General features: G+C 37.2%; 1 protein-coding gene and 1 long non-coding RNA gene across 3 annotated transcripts in view; one reads left to right on the forward strand and one right to left on the reverse strand.

Moving 5' to 3' along the window:
* CNTN5 (contactin 5) overlaps nucleotides 1–16852 on the forward strand; it is a 1376886-nt gene that overhangs the window by 1070708 nt on the left and 289326 nt on the right. For both annotated transcript variants that reach the window (XM_089312106.1, XM_051820359.3), the window contains exons 10-11: nucleotides 8316–8497; nucleotides 15657–15793. In XM_089312106.1, the coding sequence (XP_089168232.1) occupies nucleotides 8316–8497; nucleotides 15657–15793 (319 nt within the window). The remainder of the gene's footprint in view (nucleotides 1–8315; nucleotides 8498–15656; nucleotides 15794–16852) is intronic.
* The window catches only part of LOC149128516 (uncharacterized), a 43074-nt gene that overhangs the window by 9897 nt on the left and 16325 nt on the right, over nucleotides 1–16852 (reverse strand). The window lies entirely within an intron of this gene.

Below are 16852 nucleotides of genomic sequence, written 5' to 3' on the forward strand. Positions count from 1 at the left end.
TTCCCACTAATGTGTCCTGGGAGGCAGCAGATGTTGTCTTGGGTGACCAGGGAATTTATGAGCTCCAGGCTTCTTCCTGTCCCAGCCTTGGGAAGATACAAACCAGTGGATGGTACAGCTCTCTCTCTCTCTCTCCTTTCTGTCACTCTGCCTTTCAATTAGATGAAGCTAAATTTTAAAAACTATATAGTATCTACATAGAAAACATTAAATTAGATGTGATAGAGAAAAACTAAAAATTATGTAACAAGAGTGAATCTTTAATCCCAGAAGGACGGGCTGGCCCAAAAAAATTACAGACAAATGTCATGCTCATTGTTGTATATATTAACTACACAATCCTCCAAAGTTCAATGAAAGATGAGCAGGATAAACACAACGAAAAGTTCACTGACACACATTATACTCTAATTGCTGAAAAATAAAAAAGCTGGAAGTAATTTATTGTAGTAGGCAATAGCACATGAAAAGTTAAAAGAAAAAAAAGGTTCTTCAGGTTGAAGGCAAAGTAATATAGTTTGGAAACTCCAAGCACCACAAAAGAATGAAGAATAATAAGTATTTTAAAATGTTTGTAGATAAAAAAGACAGCTATTACTTTTCATCTCTATAACTTCTGATTTCCACCTTTTTCTCTATAAACCTTCCAACACATCTTTTATAAAGTATGTACAGATAATGTATATGATAATGCATAAAAGTCAGAACATGCAAGCATAATAGTCATATTCATATTGCAAACATTAAAATATTCATAGATCAAAGACCTATATATAATAAACTAATGCCGAACATAATCAGGCAAATAAAAAAGCAGAAAAGGAACTGATAGGCTGGAAAGAAAATCTATATTATCATGTTAAATTTAAAACCAGTGGGAGATAGTTATATTAAATGTAAATTATTGTAATTACTACACCAAAGGCAGGCATTGGCAAGATCAGAAAGGAAGACATTATTATATATCATCTGCAAGAAACCTACTTTAAGTATATAATCTGTGTGTGAAAAAGAAATAAAAAATACACACCATGGGCCAGCGCCACGGCTCACTAGGCTAATCCTCCGCCTGCGGCACCGGCACACTGGGTTCTAGTCCCGGTCGGGGTGCTGGATTCTGTCCCGGTTGCCCCTCTTCCAGGCCAGCTCTCTGCTGTGGCCAGGGAGTGCAGTGGAGGATGGCCCAGGTACTTGGGCCCTGCACCCCATGGGAGACCAGGATAATTACCTGGCTCCTGCCATTGGATCAGCGCGGTGCGCCGGCCACGGGGGCCATCGGAGGGTGAACCAACAGCAAAGGAAGACCTTTCTCTCTGTCTCTCCCTCTCACTGTCCACTCTGCCTGTCAAAAAAAAAAAAAATATATATATATATATATATATATACACCATGGAAACACTACTCTTAAGTTTGATGAAGTTAATATCAGACAAATCATACTTCATCACAAGAAATGCAGCCTAAAATGGACATTTTTAAATAAATTTTTCAAGACTTTACCTATTCAAAATGTATGTGCATCTGTTAAAAGAGCTTTAAAATAGTACTTAGGAATAAACTGATAATTTCACAATTATGGTTGGAAAGTTTATAAGTCTTCTCCAGTAATTCCTCAATTACAAGAGCACTAAGACAGAAAGTCAGTAAAGTAACCATCTCCAATAGTTTATCAATTGTCAGAAGGACAAAAAGACAGAAAGTCATTAGGGTACATAAGATAAACACAAGTATTAACCAACCTAACCTTAAAGAGTACTATAGTTGGCCGGTGCCGTGGCTCAATAGGCTAATCTTCTGCCTTGTGGCGCCGGAACACCGGGTTCTAGTCCCAGTCGGGGTGCCGGATTCTGTCCGGGTTGCCCCCCTTCCAGGCCAGCTCTCTGCTGTGGCCAGGAAGTGCAGTGGAGGATGGCCCAAGGACTTGGGCCCTGCACCCCATGGGAGACCAGGATAAGTACCTGGCTCCTGCCATTGGATCAGCGTGGTGCGCCGGCCGCGGCGGCCATTGGAGGGTGAACCAATGGCAAAGGAAGACCTTTCTCTCTGTCTCTCTCACTGTCTACTCTGCCTGTCAAAAAAAAAAAAAAGAAGAAGAAGAAGAAGAAAAAAAGAGTACTATAGCAACCAACCACAGAATAAGGTTGAATACTCAGAATATGTTCATTAATTTAAAAAAGGTAAAATCATGTGTCAACAACAAAACGACAATTGCAAAACATCACCAAATCTTTGAAATTTAAAAATACTATAGGTGTATCTTATGTCTGAATTTCCCTGTTTTCTATTTCCCTAGCTCTTAGAGACTCATTCCGTGTAAGAACCTCTAATCTATCCACCACTTTTTGAAACATTCTCTTCAACTATGTCCAATTTAACATTTAACCCAGCCACTGCAATTTATATTTATACATATATATATATTGAATGATTTTATTTATTTATTTGAGTGGTAGAGTTCTTGACAGAGGGACAAACAGAGAGAAAGGTCTTCCATCTGTTGGTTCACTCCCCAAATGGCCAAATCAGAAGCCAGGAACTTCCTCCAGGTCTCCCACACAGGTGCAGGGACCCAAGCATGTGGCCCATCTTCTGCTTTCCCTGGGCATAGCAGATATCTAGATTGGAAGAGGAGCAGCTGGAACACCAACCAACACCCTATGGGATGGCAGTGCCACAGGCAGAGGTTTAGCCCACTGTGCCACAATGCCAGCCCCTATATACATTTAGCTTATTTTTTTTTTTTTTTTGACAGGCAGAGTGGACAGTGAGAGAGAGAGAGAGACAGAGAGAAAGGTCTTCCTTTTCTGTTGGTTCACCCCTCAGTGGCTGCCACTGCATCCGGCACACCGTGCTGATCTGAAGCTAGGGTCCAGGTGCTTCTCCTGGTGTCCCATGGGGTGCAGGGCCCAAGGATTTGGGCCATCCTCCACTGCACTCCCTGGCCACAGCAGAGAGCTGGACTGGAAGAGGGGCAACTGGGACAGAATCCGGTGCCCCAACCAGGACTAGAACCCAGGGCGCTGGTGCCGTAGGCGGAGGATTAATCAAGTGAGCTGCGGCGCCGGCCTATATTTATTTTTTAATCTGGTTACTTTTACAGTCATGTCTTCCTTAATTTATTTTGATTATTATTATTCCTTGATTATTTTTTTCCAAATTTTAATTTCTAGTAGTATTCCTTATAAAATATGCATCTCATTAGCTGATAAGTCCCAGAAGAATGAGTACAAACAATTCAATCAATTTTAAAGTCTCACATTCTACCACAAAGATACAAACATCTACATGTGAGTTTTTAGGTCAAAAATTAAGTTTAACCATTATATCACTTAGTGGCATCAAATCAAAACAAAGTGACATTCCATCAAAAAAAGTAAAAATAAATAGGCAAGGAGCATGAGGTTAATTGGGTATATGAAAAAAAGAGAAAGTAAAAATATCATTAATTTAGAAACAGGGTCATCTCATCTCACTAAAGATAATTAAAACTAAAAATAATATTAACTTTCATTAACAGTTATTTCCAGGGAGAAAATTAATCAAAATAAAACTTTTTGAAATACAAGATGATACTGGTAATAACAGGAATGAGGGAAAATCAGCACACATCTCAGTGTGACACAGCATGAAACAGAAATGAGATAGCATTTCTCAAGGACCGAGCATTAACTGTAGAGTAGAGGGGTAAGCCCACAAGCTCAAGAGCTTCATTCCTGTTAAACATAATTATTAATATGTTTTATTTTTGTGTATAAATATTTCATAGGATATTTGATAAAATGTTAAATATTTGAATGACCCAATTAACACCAACTAACCCAAAGTCAATCTTTAAACTTAATAAATAAGTAAGTACATCTTTTTAAAATAAAAGTGTGACTTAATCCTCTAGCTGAAAGATTGAGTCAGCAAAAAACAAAATGCAGAAACTGTATGTAACTCTTTTTACAATCAGGTGAACACATCTACTATCAGAGGAAGAACAGTCCTAACACACTTTCATTGCTAACAACTGTAATTATATTGATAATTGAATTCAATAGGTTTATTTAGAATATCACTGTGCTGATCCTGAGAAGAAGCAAATTTTAAAGATCCAGAAACCCATCAATTAGAACAAGAAATTAGTAAAAACTCAAAAGACCAGTAAAATAGACAAATCTTTGACTAAGCTACTAGTTTTAAAATCAGTACAGCTAACATTTATGGGGAACTTGCTAGTGGCCATGGAGATTTCTATGTAATTTTCAATAACTTATCTTAGTCAATATTATAAAAGTCATTCCTTCATTTCATAAAGTTTCATTAAGTACTGACAATAAACACAACATTCTAGAAGCACTATGGAAGTACTATGGAAGAAAAGAAATGACTATACTGCCTTAGAGATATTTGCATTATTGAAGAATAAAGCAAAAGCCCCACCTTACAGATAGGGAGTCCAAGTTCAGAGATCTTGGGCAAATTTCCACTGATCACATAGGATCCAATATACAAAATATACCTGAACCCAAGGTTCATCCAAAGGTCTGTACCTGTAAACAGTACATGATGCCACCTCTGTAGCAGAAATATAAAACATATGATTAAGATACAGAGATCATCACAATTGCAAATATTTTCAGACTTCTTACTTATGCCAGGTTTTATTTATTTAATTTGAAAGGCAGACACAAATAGAGAACATCTGTATGCTGATTCACACTCTAAATGCCAGGCTGGATCCAAGAATTCTATCCCAAGTCTCCCACATGGATGGCTGGGATGTGAGCCATCAACTTTTACTTTCTAGGATACGTATTAGCAAGAAGCTGGCATGAGAAGCCAGTCAGGGACTGGATCCAGGTATCCCCAGTAGTATTTTAACCCCTGCACCAAACACTTGCCCCAGGCACTTTCAGTAACAGTCACAGTGATTCTAATATATAAAATACATTCCTAGTTTTAGGAACTCAAGAAATAAGATCTGGCCTGCACCACGGCTCACTAGGCTAATCCTCCACCTGTGGCGCTGGAAATCTGGGTTCTAGTCCCAGTTGGGGCACCAGATTCTGTTCCGGTTGCTCCTCTTACAGTCCAGTTCTCTGCTGTGGCCCTGAAAGGCAGTGGAGGATGGCCCAAGTGCTTGGGCCCTGCACCCACATGGGAGACCAGGAGGAAGCACCTGGCTCCTGGCTTCGAATTGGAACAGCGTGCTGGCCGTAGCGGCCATCAACGGAAGGAAGACCTTTCTCTCTGTCTCTCTCTCTCACTGTCTAACTCTGCCTGTCAAGAAAAAAATAAAATAAAAAAAGAAATAAGATTTAATTAACCATGGTTTCAAAGCTATCATTGTACTCATAGAGTCTGGTTTTCGAATTCACACTTAATTACTATAGTGCACATAGCTCCCACTTTTACTCATATATAAATTTTTAAAAACTTCAAATAATTACTCTTTCTATAATTCAGTTCTAAAAATTGAAATTATGGAAGAATGTCCATTTTCCAGTGAAACATGAATTACCAAAGTTGACAAAAGCAGAAGTTTAAACACAATGCAATACAACTTTTTGTAAATGATACTATCAATATTCCAAGGAAAACAATAACTTCTCTATTTTAGTTCATGAAGAATATAAACAATGGGGGAGGGCAGCTTTGTGGAACAGTGTGTAAGCTGCCACCTGCAATGCTGGCATCCCACAAGGGAGCCGGTTTGTGTCCTGGCTGCTCTACTTCCAATCCAGCTTCCTAATGGCCCAGTGTTTTGTCCCCTACCACCCACATGGAAGACCTGGGTGAGTCCTTGGGTCTTGACTTTGAACTGGCCCTGCCCTGGCCATTGTGGGCACCTGGGGAGTGAACTAGCGAATGGAGGATCTCTATCTTTCTCCCTCTGTCCGTAACTCTGACTTTAAAATAAGCCAATAAATTTTAAGCAGTCATCCATCATACCAACTACAAATTCAATAATATACACAAGCAACCCTAAGAAGCTACCATCTCACCTATGAGAATATACATAAACAACCTAAATAGGAAAAACAAAACAAAACAAAAAACAACAACAGATCAGTTCCAGTATTGGTTAAAAGGATGGTACATTATACTGATGTAAAGGTTGTTTCAGAATTCACTGAAGGTCTGTAATACAATTTCAATTTTGTTTTATTCCTGAGAAACTTATCAGAAAGGTGGCCAAAGATCCACAACTGTGTTTATTATAACATTGTTCACAAATTCCTACTAGTAAAGAGCATGGGAAAATACCCTATACTCTATTATAATCCAGGGTAGAATGTTACAAGAGATGTAAGTGGGTACACAGAAGTACTTTATTACTTCAAAGACAAACTCTCAGCTGGCTACACAAGGAAGGACTTGTCTGAAAAGGAGGCATTTAGGACGAGTCTCCGAGGATTAGTAACATTTGAACAGATATGATTGGAAACACAGAGAAATGTGTTTCTGGGTCAGGAGATACAGAAGGAACTAGTGAAAAAATTATACTGAAAAAGTAGATGAGGGGTTCCACAGTATAATGTTTATTAAATATAGATAGTAATAAGTAAACCAGCAGGGCAGAATTCAGAGGCTAAAAATAGATACAAGTATGGGAAAAACAATTATATGACCAAAGCAATATTTCATACTTTGTGGGGAAAAGTTCTAGTGATTTTTGCGGTGTTGAATTCATTTCATGTGCTATTTCATACCAAAAACAAAGATGACCCAAATGGATTACAGACCCAAAGTAATAAAAATATTACTAAAAATACTGTAGAAAATATTAAACCTGGGTTTAGAGATAATTTTCTAAGCCAGAAAAATATCTTAGAAGTCATGAAGGAAACTATAAACATACTTATTTCTCTCAATATTTACAAAATTCTAGCACAGATGCCATCATAAACTAACAATACACTTGGGAAGAATCTTTATGAGAACCAGTTTAATGGCTTTAATTAATACACAAAGAACTCCAAGAAATTAATGCAAACAGGCTAATAAATAATATGAAAGAAAAATAACAAACAGCTCACAGAAATGCATATGCAAATGGACAATAAAGTTATAAAAAATGTTCAACCTTCTTAGAATTCAAGGAAATATTAATGTAATAAGCAATGAAATAACTTTTGATAGTATTAATAGGTTAAAATGGTAAACAGATTGATTACATACAATGCTGCAAGAAAATGAGGAAACAGTATTATATTACTCATAGGTATAAGAACTGCTACTCTATTATTGAAAAGCAATCTGGCAGTAGTTATTAAAATGAAAAATGAGAATGGATTTGATCCATCAGTCTTACTTTTGTGATTGTCTGCTGTAGAAAAGCAATAGTACATGACGTGTGCAGGGTTGTTTATAGCAACATTGTGTTTTAGTAGGAAAATAAATACAGAAAAAGTAAAACTGGGACTAATTGAATGTTCAACCATTGGGACAGTTGGTTAAATTCTGGTACAGCTGTACAATGGAATGATATGTAGCACTTAATCAGAATATGTCAGACCAACACTTATTGGATATGATCTTAATAAAATACTAAGTACAGAGGATTTGTATTAAAAGAAACAACAGGGGCAGGTATCATTGCACAGCTGAGTGAGCTGAATTTTGGGATGTCTGCATCCCTTACTGGAGTGCCTGATTCCAGTCCCAGCACCTCTGCTTTCTGTCCACCTTCCTGTTGATACACATGATGGAAGGCAGCTGGGTTCTTGCCATTCATATGTGAGGCCAGGATGGAGGTCCTGGCTCCTGGCTTCAGACTGGCAGAGACTCAGCAATTGCAGGCGCTTGTGGAATGAACCAGAGGGGGGAAGATAATGTTGTGCTCTGCCATTCTGCATTTCAAATCAATAGAATGAATCACTTTTTAAAAGGTTTCTTTTTATGTTTCAGTATGTGCATCCAAGAGGCAAAGTAAGATTTGCAGGGGTGGAGGCAGAGTGAGTTCTTATGTAATTCAGCACCATTTTGTTTTACTCATTATAGTAAGCATATAGTAGTAATTTTGCTACATTACTCCTGTCGTTTAAAAAGGATAAGGACATTTTAAAAACCCCAAGTATAATATTTAAATGTATAAAGTAGTTTCTCTGAATTGCTTTACTGAAATGTGACAGCAAAGGAGACTCTTCTAATCTAAGTACTTATCAGACAATCCACATGGAAAGTGAAGTATATCAACCATCTCATGGTTCCTAATTTGTGATTACATTATTGTACTCAGCCTATTAAGTGCTTAAATTGCCAGATAACACAATGTATGTTCCTAATAGTGGAAAGTATTTTAACACTATTTTTGCTCCCTCTGGTAGCCCTGTTCCAACAATCACATGGATGAAGGTTAACGGTTACATCCCTAGTAAGTCGCGCCTGCGGAAGTCCCAGGCAGTGCTGGAAATACCGAATGTGCAGCTGGATGACGCAGGCATTTATGAGTGCAGAGCTGAAAACGCCCGTGGGAAAAATTCCTTCCGTGGACAATTACAAGTGTACAGTAAGTGTTCCTAGCAAAGCATCATGCTCTAGCCTCAAGAGTCAAACTGACAATGCAAATTTAACTGAATACATATTTTTTGGTTTTTTTTGGCTAGATGCATATAAGTTTATAATTGTACTGTTTTACATGGTAAAGTGTCATGTAATATTTTCCCACACATAGAAATGCTTTACATTAAAATGGAGACTTATCAATTTCCTTGTACAATATAGAATTTATGTACTGGCACCCACAGCATTCTTTGATATTTAAAAATCTTATCAACCTTTACCTACCCTGGCTTTTCTCTTGAATCAGAGCCTATCCAGATGCCATTTTTTTCTAAGTAGTTTTATTGGAATACAGTCACATCTATTAGTTTTATTTGGTCAGCTTTCGTCTGACTATAATAGAATTAAAGATAGAAAGAGACCAGCCAATTCACAAAGACTAAAATAGCTAACTATTGAATCCTTTGTAGAAAAATTTTACCAACGTCTGGCTTATGTTAATCCTCTCTGGTCTGCAAGTGTTTATATTGCCCAGAAGTGTCAAGGAAGTTGTGTCTAAGAACTGGGACAGTCTGGTTCAAAGATTTTCACAATCTAACCTTTCCCTCAAGTATTACAAGTTGGAACCACATGTGGAATTTTAACATTCATAGTGGGTAAATGACTATTCTTACATTTGACAATAAAAAGACATGAATGCAGTAAGCTATAATACTGATATAAGCAAATACTTTGAATCTTCAGTTATCCAAATTGAACATTGGCTAAAGAACATTTTGAAATATTAGTGTATGAATTCAACCTACCTTTCCTTATAACTTCTTTAGGAATTTGGGACGCCAGTCAAGTTGACTACGCACTATACATTTCACCCATTTATTCCCTGATTTAACTACTGCTTATTAAGTGCCTCTTACTGCTCTGCATGTTTGTAACAGAGGTTTGAAGGAATGTCTCATCTCTTGATTAAATGAAAAGTGAAGCCCACATTATAGACAAGCATGCTGTGTGCTACAACAAAGCCATATGCAAAGGATCACTGGAGGGCTGAGTGTACTACAGTCCACTCAGATGACATGGGGGAAGTTTTAGAGAGGATGCATAACTTTAAGGATAAATTAGGGAAAATATCCTGGGGATAAAGGACACGGAGTCATTTAAGAGTTTCTAAGATTGAAGTACCAGCACTTATTTGGTGATTGTTAGGCCACGGTTGTTCCATTTGGATGAAATCCACAAAGATCATAATTGTTGAAATACATTAAAACAAATAATTAGGTCTCTCTAGCCACAGGGGCAATATCTTGCTTCTGTACCATCAATGGAACAATGATTAACTTTCAAATACAATGTGGCATTTTATCCTCACAGCAACAGTATTAAGTATTACTAGTCCCTTTTTTACAAATAAAAACCTGGTATTGAAAAGGCAAGTTTTCAACAAGAACTTTACTTACTGAAATTCCCTCCCTCCCTCCCTCTCTCTCTCTTTCTCTCTCTCTCTCTCTCTCTCTCTCTCTCTCTCTCACACACACACACACACACACACACACGCTAGGAGTACCAGCTACTCTAAAAGCAATTAGGGAGAAGTCCCAAATAGCTCTGTCATTAGAATGGGCAACACCAAATAGAATGAGATAGTAAACCCTGAGGGCTGATGCTCTTTCATGGCCCACTTCACTTGTTCCCCTCTTCACCCGGGTAACTTAAATCAGAAACAAGCATTGCTTCAGCAAGGAATGCAGAAAATGTGCTTTCATTCAGTGTTACCATGGACCTTCTGGTGAAAGAATATGCCACTAAGAAACAATCTTTGGACTCTGTCATACAAAACTGATAAACACTGTTGACCAGCTGGGATAAGAAATTGTCTGTCTGAATAGAAAAATAATCTAGACTATTATCTAGAAAGACAAACTATCCAGATAACTACTTGGCATATATTTCTGATAGGTCAAAACTGTGTCCTGAAAGCATGTGACCCTTCATTGTAGCCATCTTTAGAATGGCTTCCTGCTGGGCTCCTCATGTGTCCATACAATCTGATTTGCCCTAGATAATTCCAGTTTGTGATGGTTGTGCCGGGATAACAGTATCCTAATTCCACTTCCAGAAGGATCTCAGTTATTACATATTCACCCAGAATTTGTATTTTTAAAACTATATGTTTTCCTCCTTATCAACCTCTGAAAAATTTACACAAGACCTTGGCCAAGATTTCCACCTGCCTTGCAGTAGGTATGGATAGTCTGAATGCTCCACTATGAGTGGGTTCATGTTCAGAGTGTTATCTCAGTAGAATGGGTTTCTGTTGTAATCTCTACCATATACTTTACTGTTGTATGCAGAGGCTGACCCTTTTCATCCAAGAGGCCAATATTGAAGATACTGAACACACAGGATCTTAGCTTTAGCTCACTTTCTTGAAAATATAATTATTAAGGCAAACTTTCTAAGCCAAAGTGTTTCTCAAAGCACTACAAAACAGGGTTAATATGTATAATAGGCACAAATGGCAGACTTTTTTATAGCAACATCTGCATTATAAAGTTAATACAAAAACATAGATATCTGTGGTAGTTAAATAAGTATAAATTAAACATACCTGCTCAATATAATTTCCAAAAATACTCATAAAAATCAGAAAAGTTATACAAAAACTTGGAACTAATTGGAAACTTAGAATAAACTGCAAAATTACTGAATACACTTTTTATTATATAGTTTTGTTGGTGAATTCATTTCTTTGATTATTTCTGTCCGTGTAATTTATGATGATCAAAAAGACCTGATCTTAACCAGCCACAGAAAACATAAATTTTTATATTTACAATGTGAGTTGAACTTTGTTCATTAAAGGTTTCCATTAATGAGAAAATAAATGTAGGAGAAAGGAAGGAAGACCAGAAGGTGAAGAAACTAAAGGTAACCATGGCCAGCACTGTGGCACAGTAGGTTAAGTAACCATCTGCAATGCCAGTATCCCTGAGTGCAGATTCAAGTCCCAGCTACTCTGCTTAAGTTCCTGCTCTCTGCTAACATGCCTGGGAAAGCAGTGAATATGGCCCAAATACTTGGACTTGAGCTACTCACATGGGAGACCTGGAAGCAGTTCCAGGCTCCTGGCTATGGTCTGGACCAGCCCCAGCCAGTAGCAACTATTTAAGGAGAGAACTGTGAACCAGCAAATCTAAGTTTCTCTCCCTGTCACTCTTTCAAAGAAATAAATCTTTAAGAAGGGGATAACTAGTAGTTCTCAAGAGCTTATGTTTTAGATACTAGTAGTATGTCCATTCATTAACTCAGAACAAACCTTAGGTACTGAAATTCCCATGTGATAGATGAGAAAACTAGACCTAGAGATAATATAAAACTTTTTACTTAAACTCATTCATAATGTCTTTCTTTTTTTATTTTTTATTTTTTTATTTTTTATTTTTTGACAGGCAGAGCGGACAGTGAGAGAGAGAGACAGAGAGAAAGGTCTTCCTTTTGCCGTTGGTTCACCCTCCAATGGCCGCCGCAGCCTGCGTGCTGTGGCCGGCGCACCGCGCTGATCCGATGGCAGGAGCCAGGTGCTTCTCCTGGTCTCCCATGGGGTGGAGGGCCCAAGTACTTGGGCCATCCTCCACTGCACTCCCGGGCCATAGCAGAGAGCTGGCCTGGAAGAGGGGCAACCGGGACAGAATCCGGCGCCCTGACCAGGATTAGAACCCAGTGTGCTGGCGCCGCAAGGCAGAGGATTAGCCTAGTGAGCCGCGGCGCTGGCCAAGACTCATTCATAATGAACAGTAAAACTAAAATTCACCTTAGAAAAGGAAATGACACTAGAATTCAATTCAAACCCATAGAATCCAATGTCTCAGTGGGATATTAATGATGTAAACTAAGGCATAAGATGAGAATGGGATAGAAAATAGCAAATTCCTATTTAACTGTGCTTTGTTAATAAGAGAAAATTAATGCATTAAAATCCTTGCCCTTAGTTCTTCCTTGCCTACTTTTAGGCAAAATGTTGTTTATCTCAAGTAGGAATGATTTTTAAAGATATTTTAGCTTTTGAAATATGTTAAAATTTACTATAAGAAATGATATAAAATTATAGATTCCTGATTAATTTCATATATAAGTGTGAAAAAAAGAACTTCTCTAGAAGAAGTCTTGCCTGAATTTTATTGTTATGAAAAATATTCATATGTGTTCACATATGATTGAAAATGAAGTTGAAGTTCATACATGAGCAATGAGTTGTAAGGGAGAAACCAATATTTATTATATTGAATCACAATAGTGGCCATTGAAATAAGAATTATACTCTACCATTTACATATGAGAGTCATTAAAGTTAAATAACTCATTCCCAATCATACATTAGAGTTAGGGCATGATAGTACTGGGACTTGAACCCATTTACCCCTCAACTATATCATCTTTCCAAGGCAGTACATTACCTCTCACTGGCCCATAGCTGAGAGTCATAATATTAAAAATGATGTATGTGGATGAAATATGTTGACTCCTTGATACTTAAGAGTAAAGAAGCAACAGAGGAGGCCAATAACACTTAGCATTTATCAGCAGACAGTTGCAGAATCTCTAATGACAAAAGATAATAAGCAAGAGTTTTTATGCACATCTGTGTAGGGTTTTAAAACACATAACCCAGAAATTGATCTAAAGCTCGAATGTATTACATAAGTAGTTGTCAATATACAGTGCATCTGGTGAGATTTTTAAGAGCTTCTGATTTTAAAGTGCCATATGTCTCTTCAGCTTTCTATACCCTAAAATAGGTGGCCTAACAAAAGCTAGAATAAAGAACTTCTAGGTTTATTCTCAGTGTGATCCAACTGGCAATTTTCTTTTTCCAGATATTTCAGAGGAACAATGCTGACCACATAGGTAAATTAGTATATTTACCCTCAAGTTATTATTTGGAAACCAAAACTACTGCCCTTTATTTCCTGCAATCCTCTCCTGAATCAAGTTTTTGTATTTTTAAAGAATTTAAAAAAAAAAGTAAGAATGGATTTCATGTAGTTCACAGATGTGATCCTAATACAATCATACTTCTAGGTGTGACCATCTGTGTTGCTTATTATATATTACTAATAATCTTAGTTTTGTTCTAAGAATCTGACATTCTATACAGTCTTTGTCATACTGGGTCCCAAGATAAATTCATTCAGGCTATTACCCAGTGTTTACTTATTTTTAACCACAGTGTCTTTTAATTTACTCCATATAGCAGAGACTGAGTGGTTTAAAAATATCTTTTGCAGCATAGAAGAGAAGTCATTACACAAGTCAAGCCATATTGAACACAACCTACATTTTCCATGTACACCAAGAAGGATGGCAACTCCTAAATTCAAATATCCATAATGTCAATTAATGTTAACAATGATGGTGTTAAACTTATTTCTTCAATATGAAGCTTGACTTCACTGTAACATTATCTACCATCCATATCCCTGTTGTGTCTATGCCTCTGTGCATGTTTGCATTTGTCTGAGTTGGCCTAACAAATTTTATATTCAGTAGTACCTTCTACATGCTAATTAAGTATGGCATCTACAGTAGAAACTGACAACGCCAAGTTATACTGTTTCAAAAGTGTTTTACTATTTTCATCGAATTTATATATATACATATATATGTATACTCACATATATGTATGAGTGTACACACATACACAATTTTCTTGGGAGTGGGGGGTTGCTATGCATGTTGCTTAGCTTGGCAAATAGATTTATGACATAGAGAGATTCTTAATTGAAAACAGCAAGATCTGAAGCTATATCACTCTTATCTGTCAAGAAATGGAAAACTGATAATGTTTTTTAATTCAGAGGGCAGTTTAACAGATGATTTCTGTTTGTACGTTTCTTGGCAGAATGAAGTTGAATAGTATTTTAATTGCATCTCCCCCACTAGACTTTTATCTGACAGCAAACATACATTATAGCATCTTTATTTATGTATTCTCAGTCTAAGCCTTGCACCAAGCATTGTATTTAAAGGAAAGCAAGAATTTATTTTAATGTACTCCTATGACAAAATGATTTTGCAATCAGTACTCTAAATTTTGCAATTTTATAAATAATCCAATCTATAGTTGACACATTACAGTGATTTCCAATTTTTCTGCAGATTAGAAAATAGTGTGTTTTTAACAGTTCTTTTTGTTTTGGTAATTTCTATGATCTTTTCAGTTTGACTCATGGGTATCATATCAGATCATTAGTTGTAACACATTAATACATTAGACTCATTAAAGCTAAATATTTTATAATCAACTATCACATGAGACAATGTGTAACTGAAGTAAATATGTGTAGTCAACTTTGCTTTCCATGATCCATCTATCTGGATGTCAACCTATAACCAACTAAAAAATTCTGTAACAATTTAAGTCAGCAACAGAAGAGGAGAAATAAATTACTACATGAGTTCTTTCCAAGTGAATAAGAACTACAGGTGTCCAAACAAGGTACAAACGTCTCTCCTTTAGAGATGTGATCAATATATGTAATGTAGACTTACACTTGAATTATGGTTTAAGAAGAGAGAAATAGAAGTTTCAAGAAAATACGATATGCACTTCATAGACAGAACACTGATCTACTTGGGCAACAGCAGCCACGCATAGAAAAAAAAGGGCAGGGACAAGAGGTATGAGATGAAGTAAGGAATGATCAAAGTACTCACTAGCACAGATAAAATATTTTATAAATTTTGCCAAAAATATTTCTGTAGAGAATTCAGTACAATACTCAATCAGAAGACCAGTTACATTTTACTTACACTGAAACTGCCCTCATATTTGAAAAGGTAGGACTTCTAAGCACCCAACTTCCTACCAAACATATTCTAGTGCCTTGGGAAGAATCAAACCACTGGCTTTAACATGAGTAAAAATAAATGGATAAAATATACTTTGCATATTTTACAAATATCCTCTAAGATATAAAAATATACTTTCAGTGCTTAATTTTTCATTTATACTAGAAATAGAGTTCTATAATGCAATGTTATACTTCTTCCAAATACCTATGGCTATTTGAATTGGTTAAAAAAATGCAATGCATTTTTCCATGTAAATTTTGAACTTGGTAGTGTTCAAGAAATGACATCCTTTTTGTTTGCTTAAATATTCGCAGCTTACCCTCACTGGGTGGAAAAACTGAATGACACTCAGTTGGACAGTGGCAGCCCTCTCCGATGGGAATGTAAGGCTACTGGAAAACCCAGACCCACGTTTCGTTGGCTGAAAAATGGAGCACCCCTCTTACCTCAGGTATTGTAGGGCACTATTAATCTGCTCCTGTGTAATTTTAGCAGGATTTCACAAAGGACACAGTAAGCTCTCTTAGTTTTATCCAAAGCCACTTCCTACTTCTGCCTCTTAATATATTTGAAATAAATAAGTATCTGAAATTATAAGTATTGAAATTGTAAGTATCTGAAGTTTTAAATTATTTCATGGTTTTAGTAATACATTTAAGATCTTTTCAACTCTATACAATCTTGGGAAATACCACTATCACAGACTCATTTCCCATTGACCTTTGAATATCATGTAAACTGTTGCTATCACTTTACAGATGATGGGTTTAATCCCTAAAAGTGAAGTGACTTGCCCAGGGTCGCACATCTTGTAATACACATTGGAAAAGAATCTTAGCCTCCTGTGTCCTGAATAGGTTCTCTCTGTGACATCCTGCCTCCAGAGACTGAATATATCTCTTTGCAGGAAAGCTGCATGTTCTTAAAGCCAATTACTTTTGCACTGGATTTCAAAATAAATCAGCTACTATTTAATTTCAAAATAACTAATAATTTTCTGTTTTCCTTAACTAGATCTCCATAGGAGGGAGGACAGAGGAGAAATCGCTCATTATTTATGGGCATAATAGAGGGAAAGCATGTAAAGGTGAGAGGCTGGGACAGGTCCTCCACTGTCCTAGGACCTCTTACCTGTTCTTTAGTACCTTGGACATCAGTTTGTTCCTTTTAAAAGGAAGAGATTGAGTCAGATCCTAGCCAGTGACATACAGCTTCCATATTCCTTTATTTTATTCTTTTTATTTTTTGACAGGCAGAGTGGACAGTGAGAGAGAGAGACAGAGAGAAAGGTCTTCCTTTGCCATTGGTTCACCCTTCAATGGCCGCCGCGGCCAGCTTGCTGTGGCCGGCGCATCGCACTGATCCGAAGCCAGGAGCCAGGTGCTTCTCCTGGTCTCCCATGTGGGTGCAGGGCCCAAGCACTTGGGCCATCCTCCACTGCACTCCCTGGCCACAGCAGAGAGCTGGCCTGGAAGAGGGGCAACCGGGACAGAATCCGGCGCCCCGTCCA

This window comes from Oryctolagus cuniculus, chromosome 1, assembly GCF_051225735.1.
Source record: "Oryctolagus cuniculus isolate XC-2025 breed Fujian yellow rabbit chromosome 1, ASM5122573v1, whole genome shotgun sequence".
Classification (NCBI taxonomy): Eukaryota; Metazoa; Chordata; class Mammalia; order Lagomorpha; family Leporidae; genus Oryctolagus; species Oryctolagus cuniculus.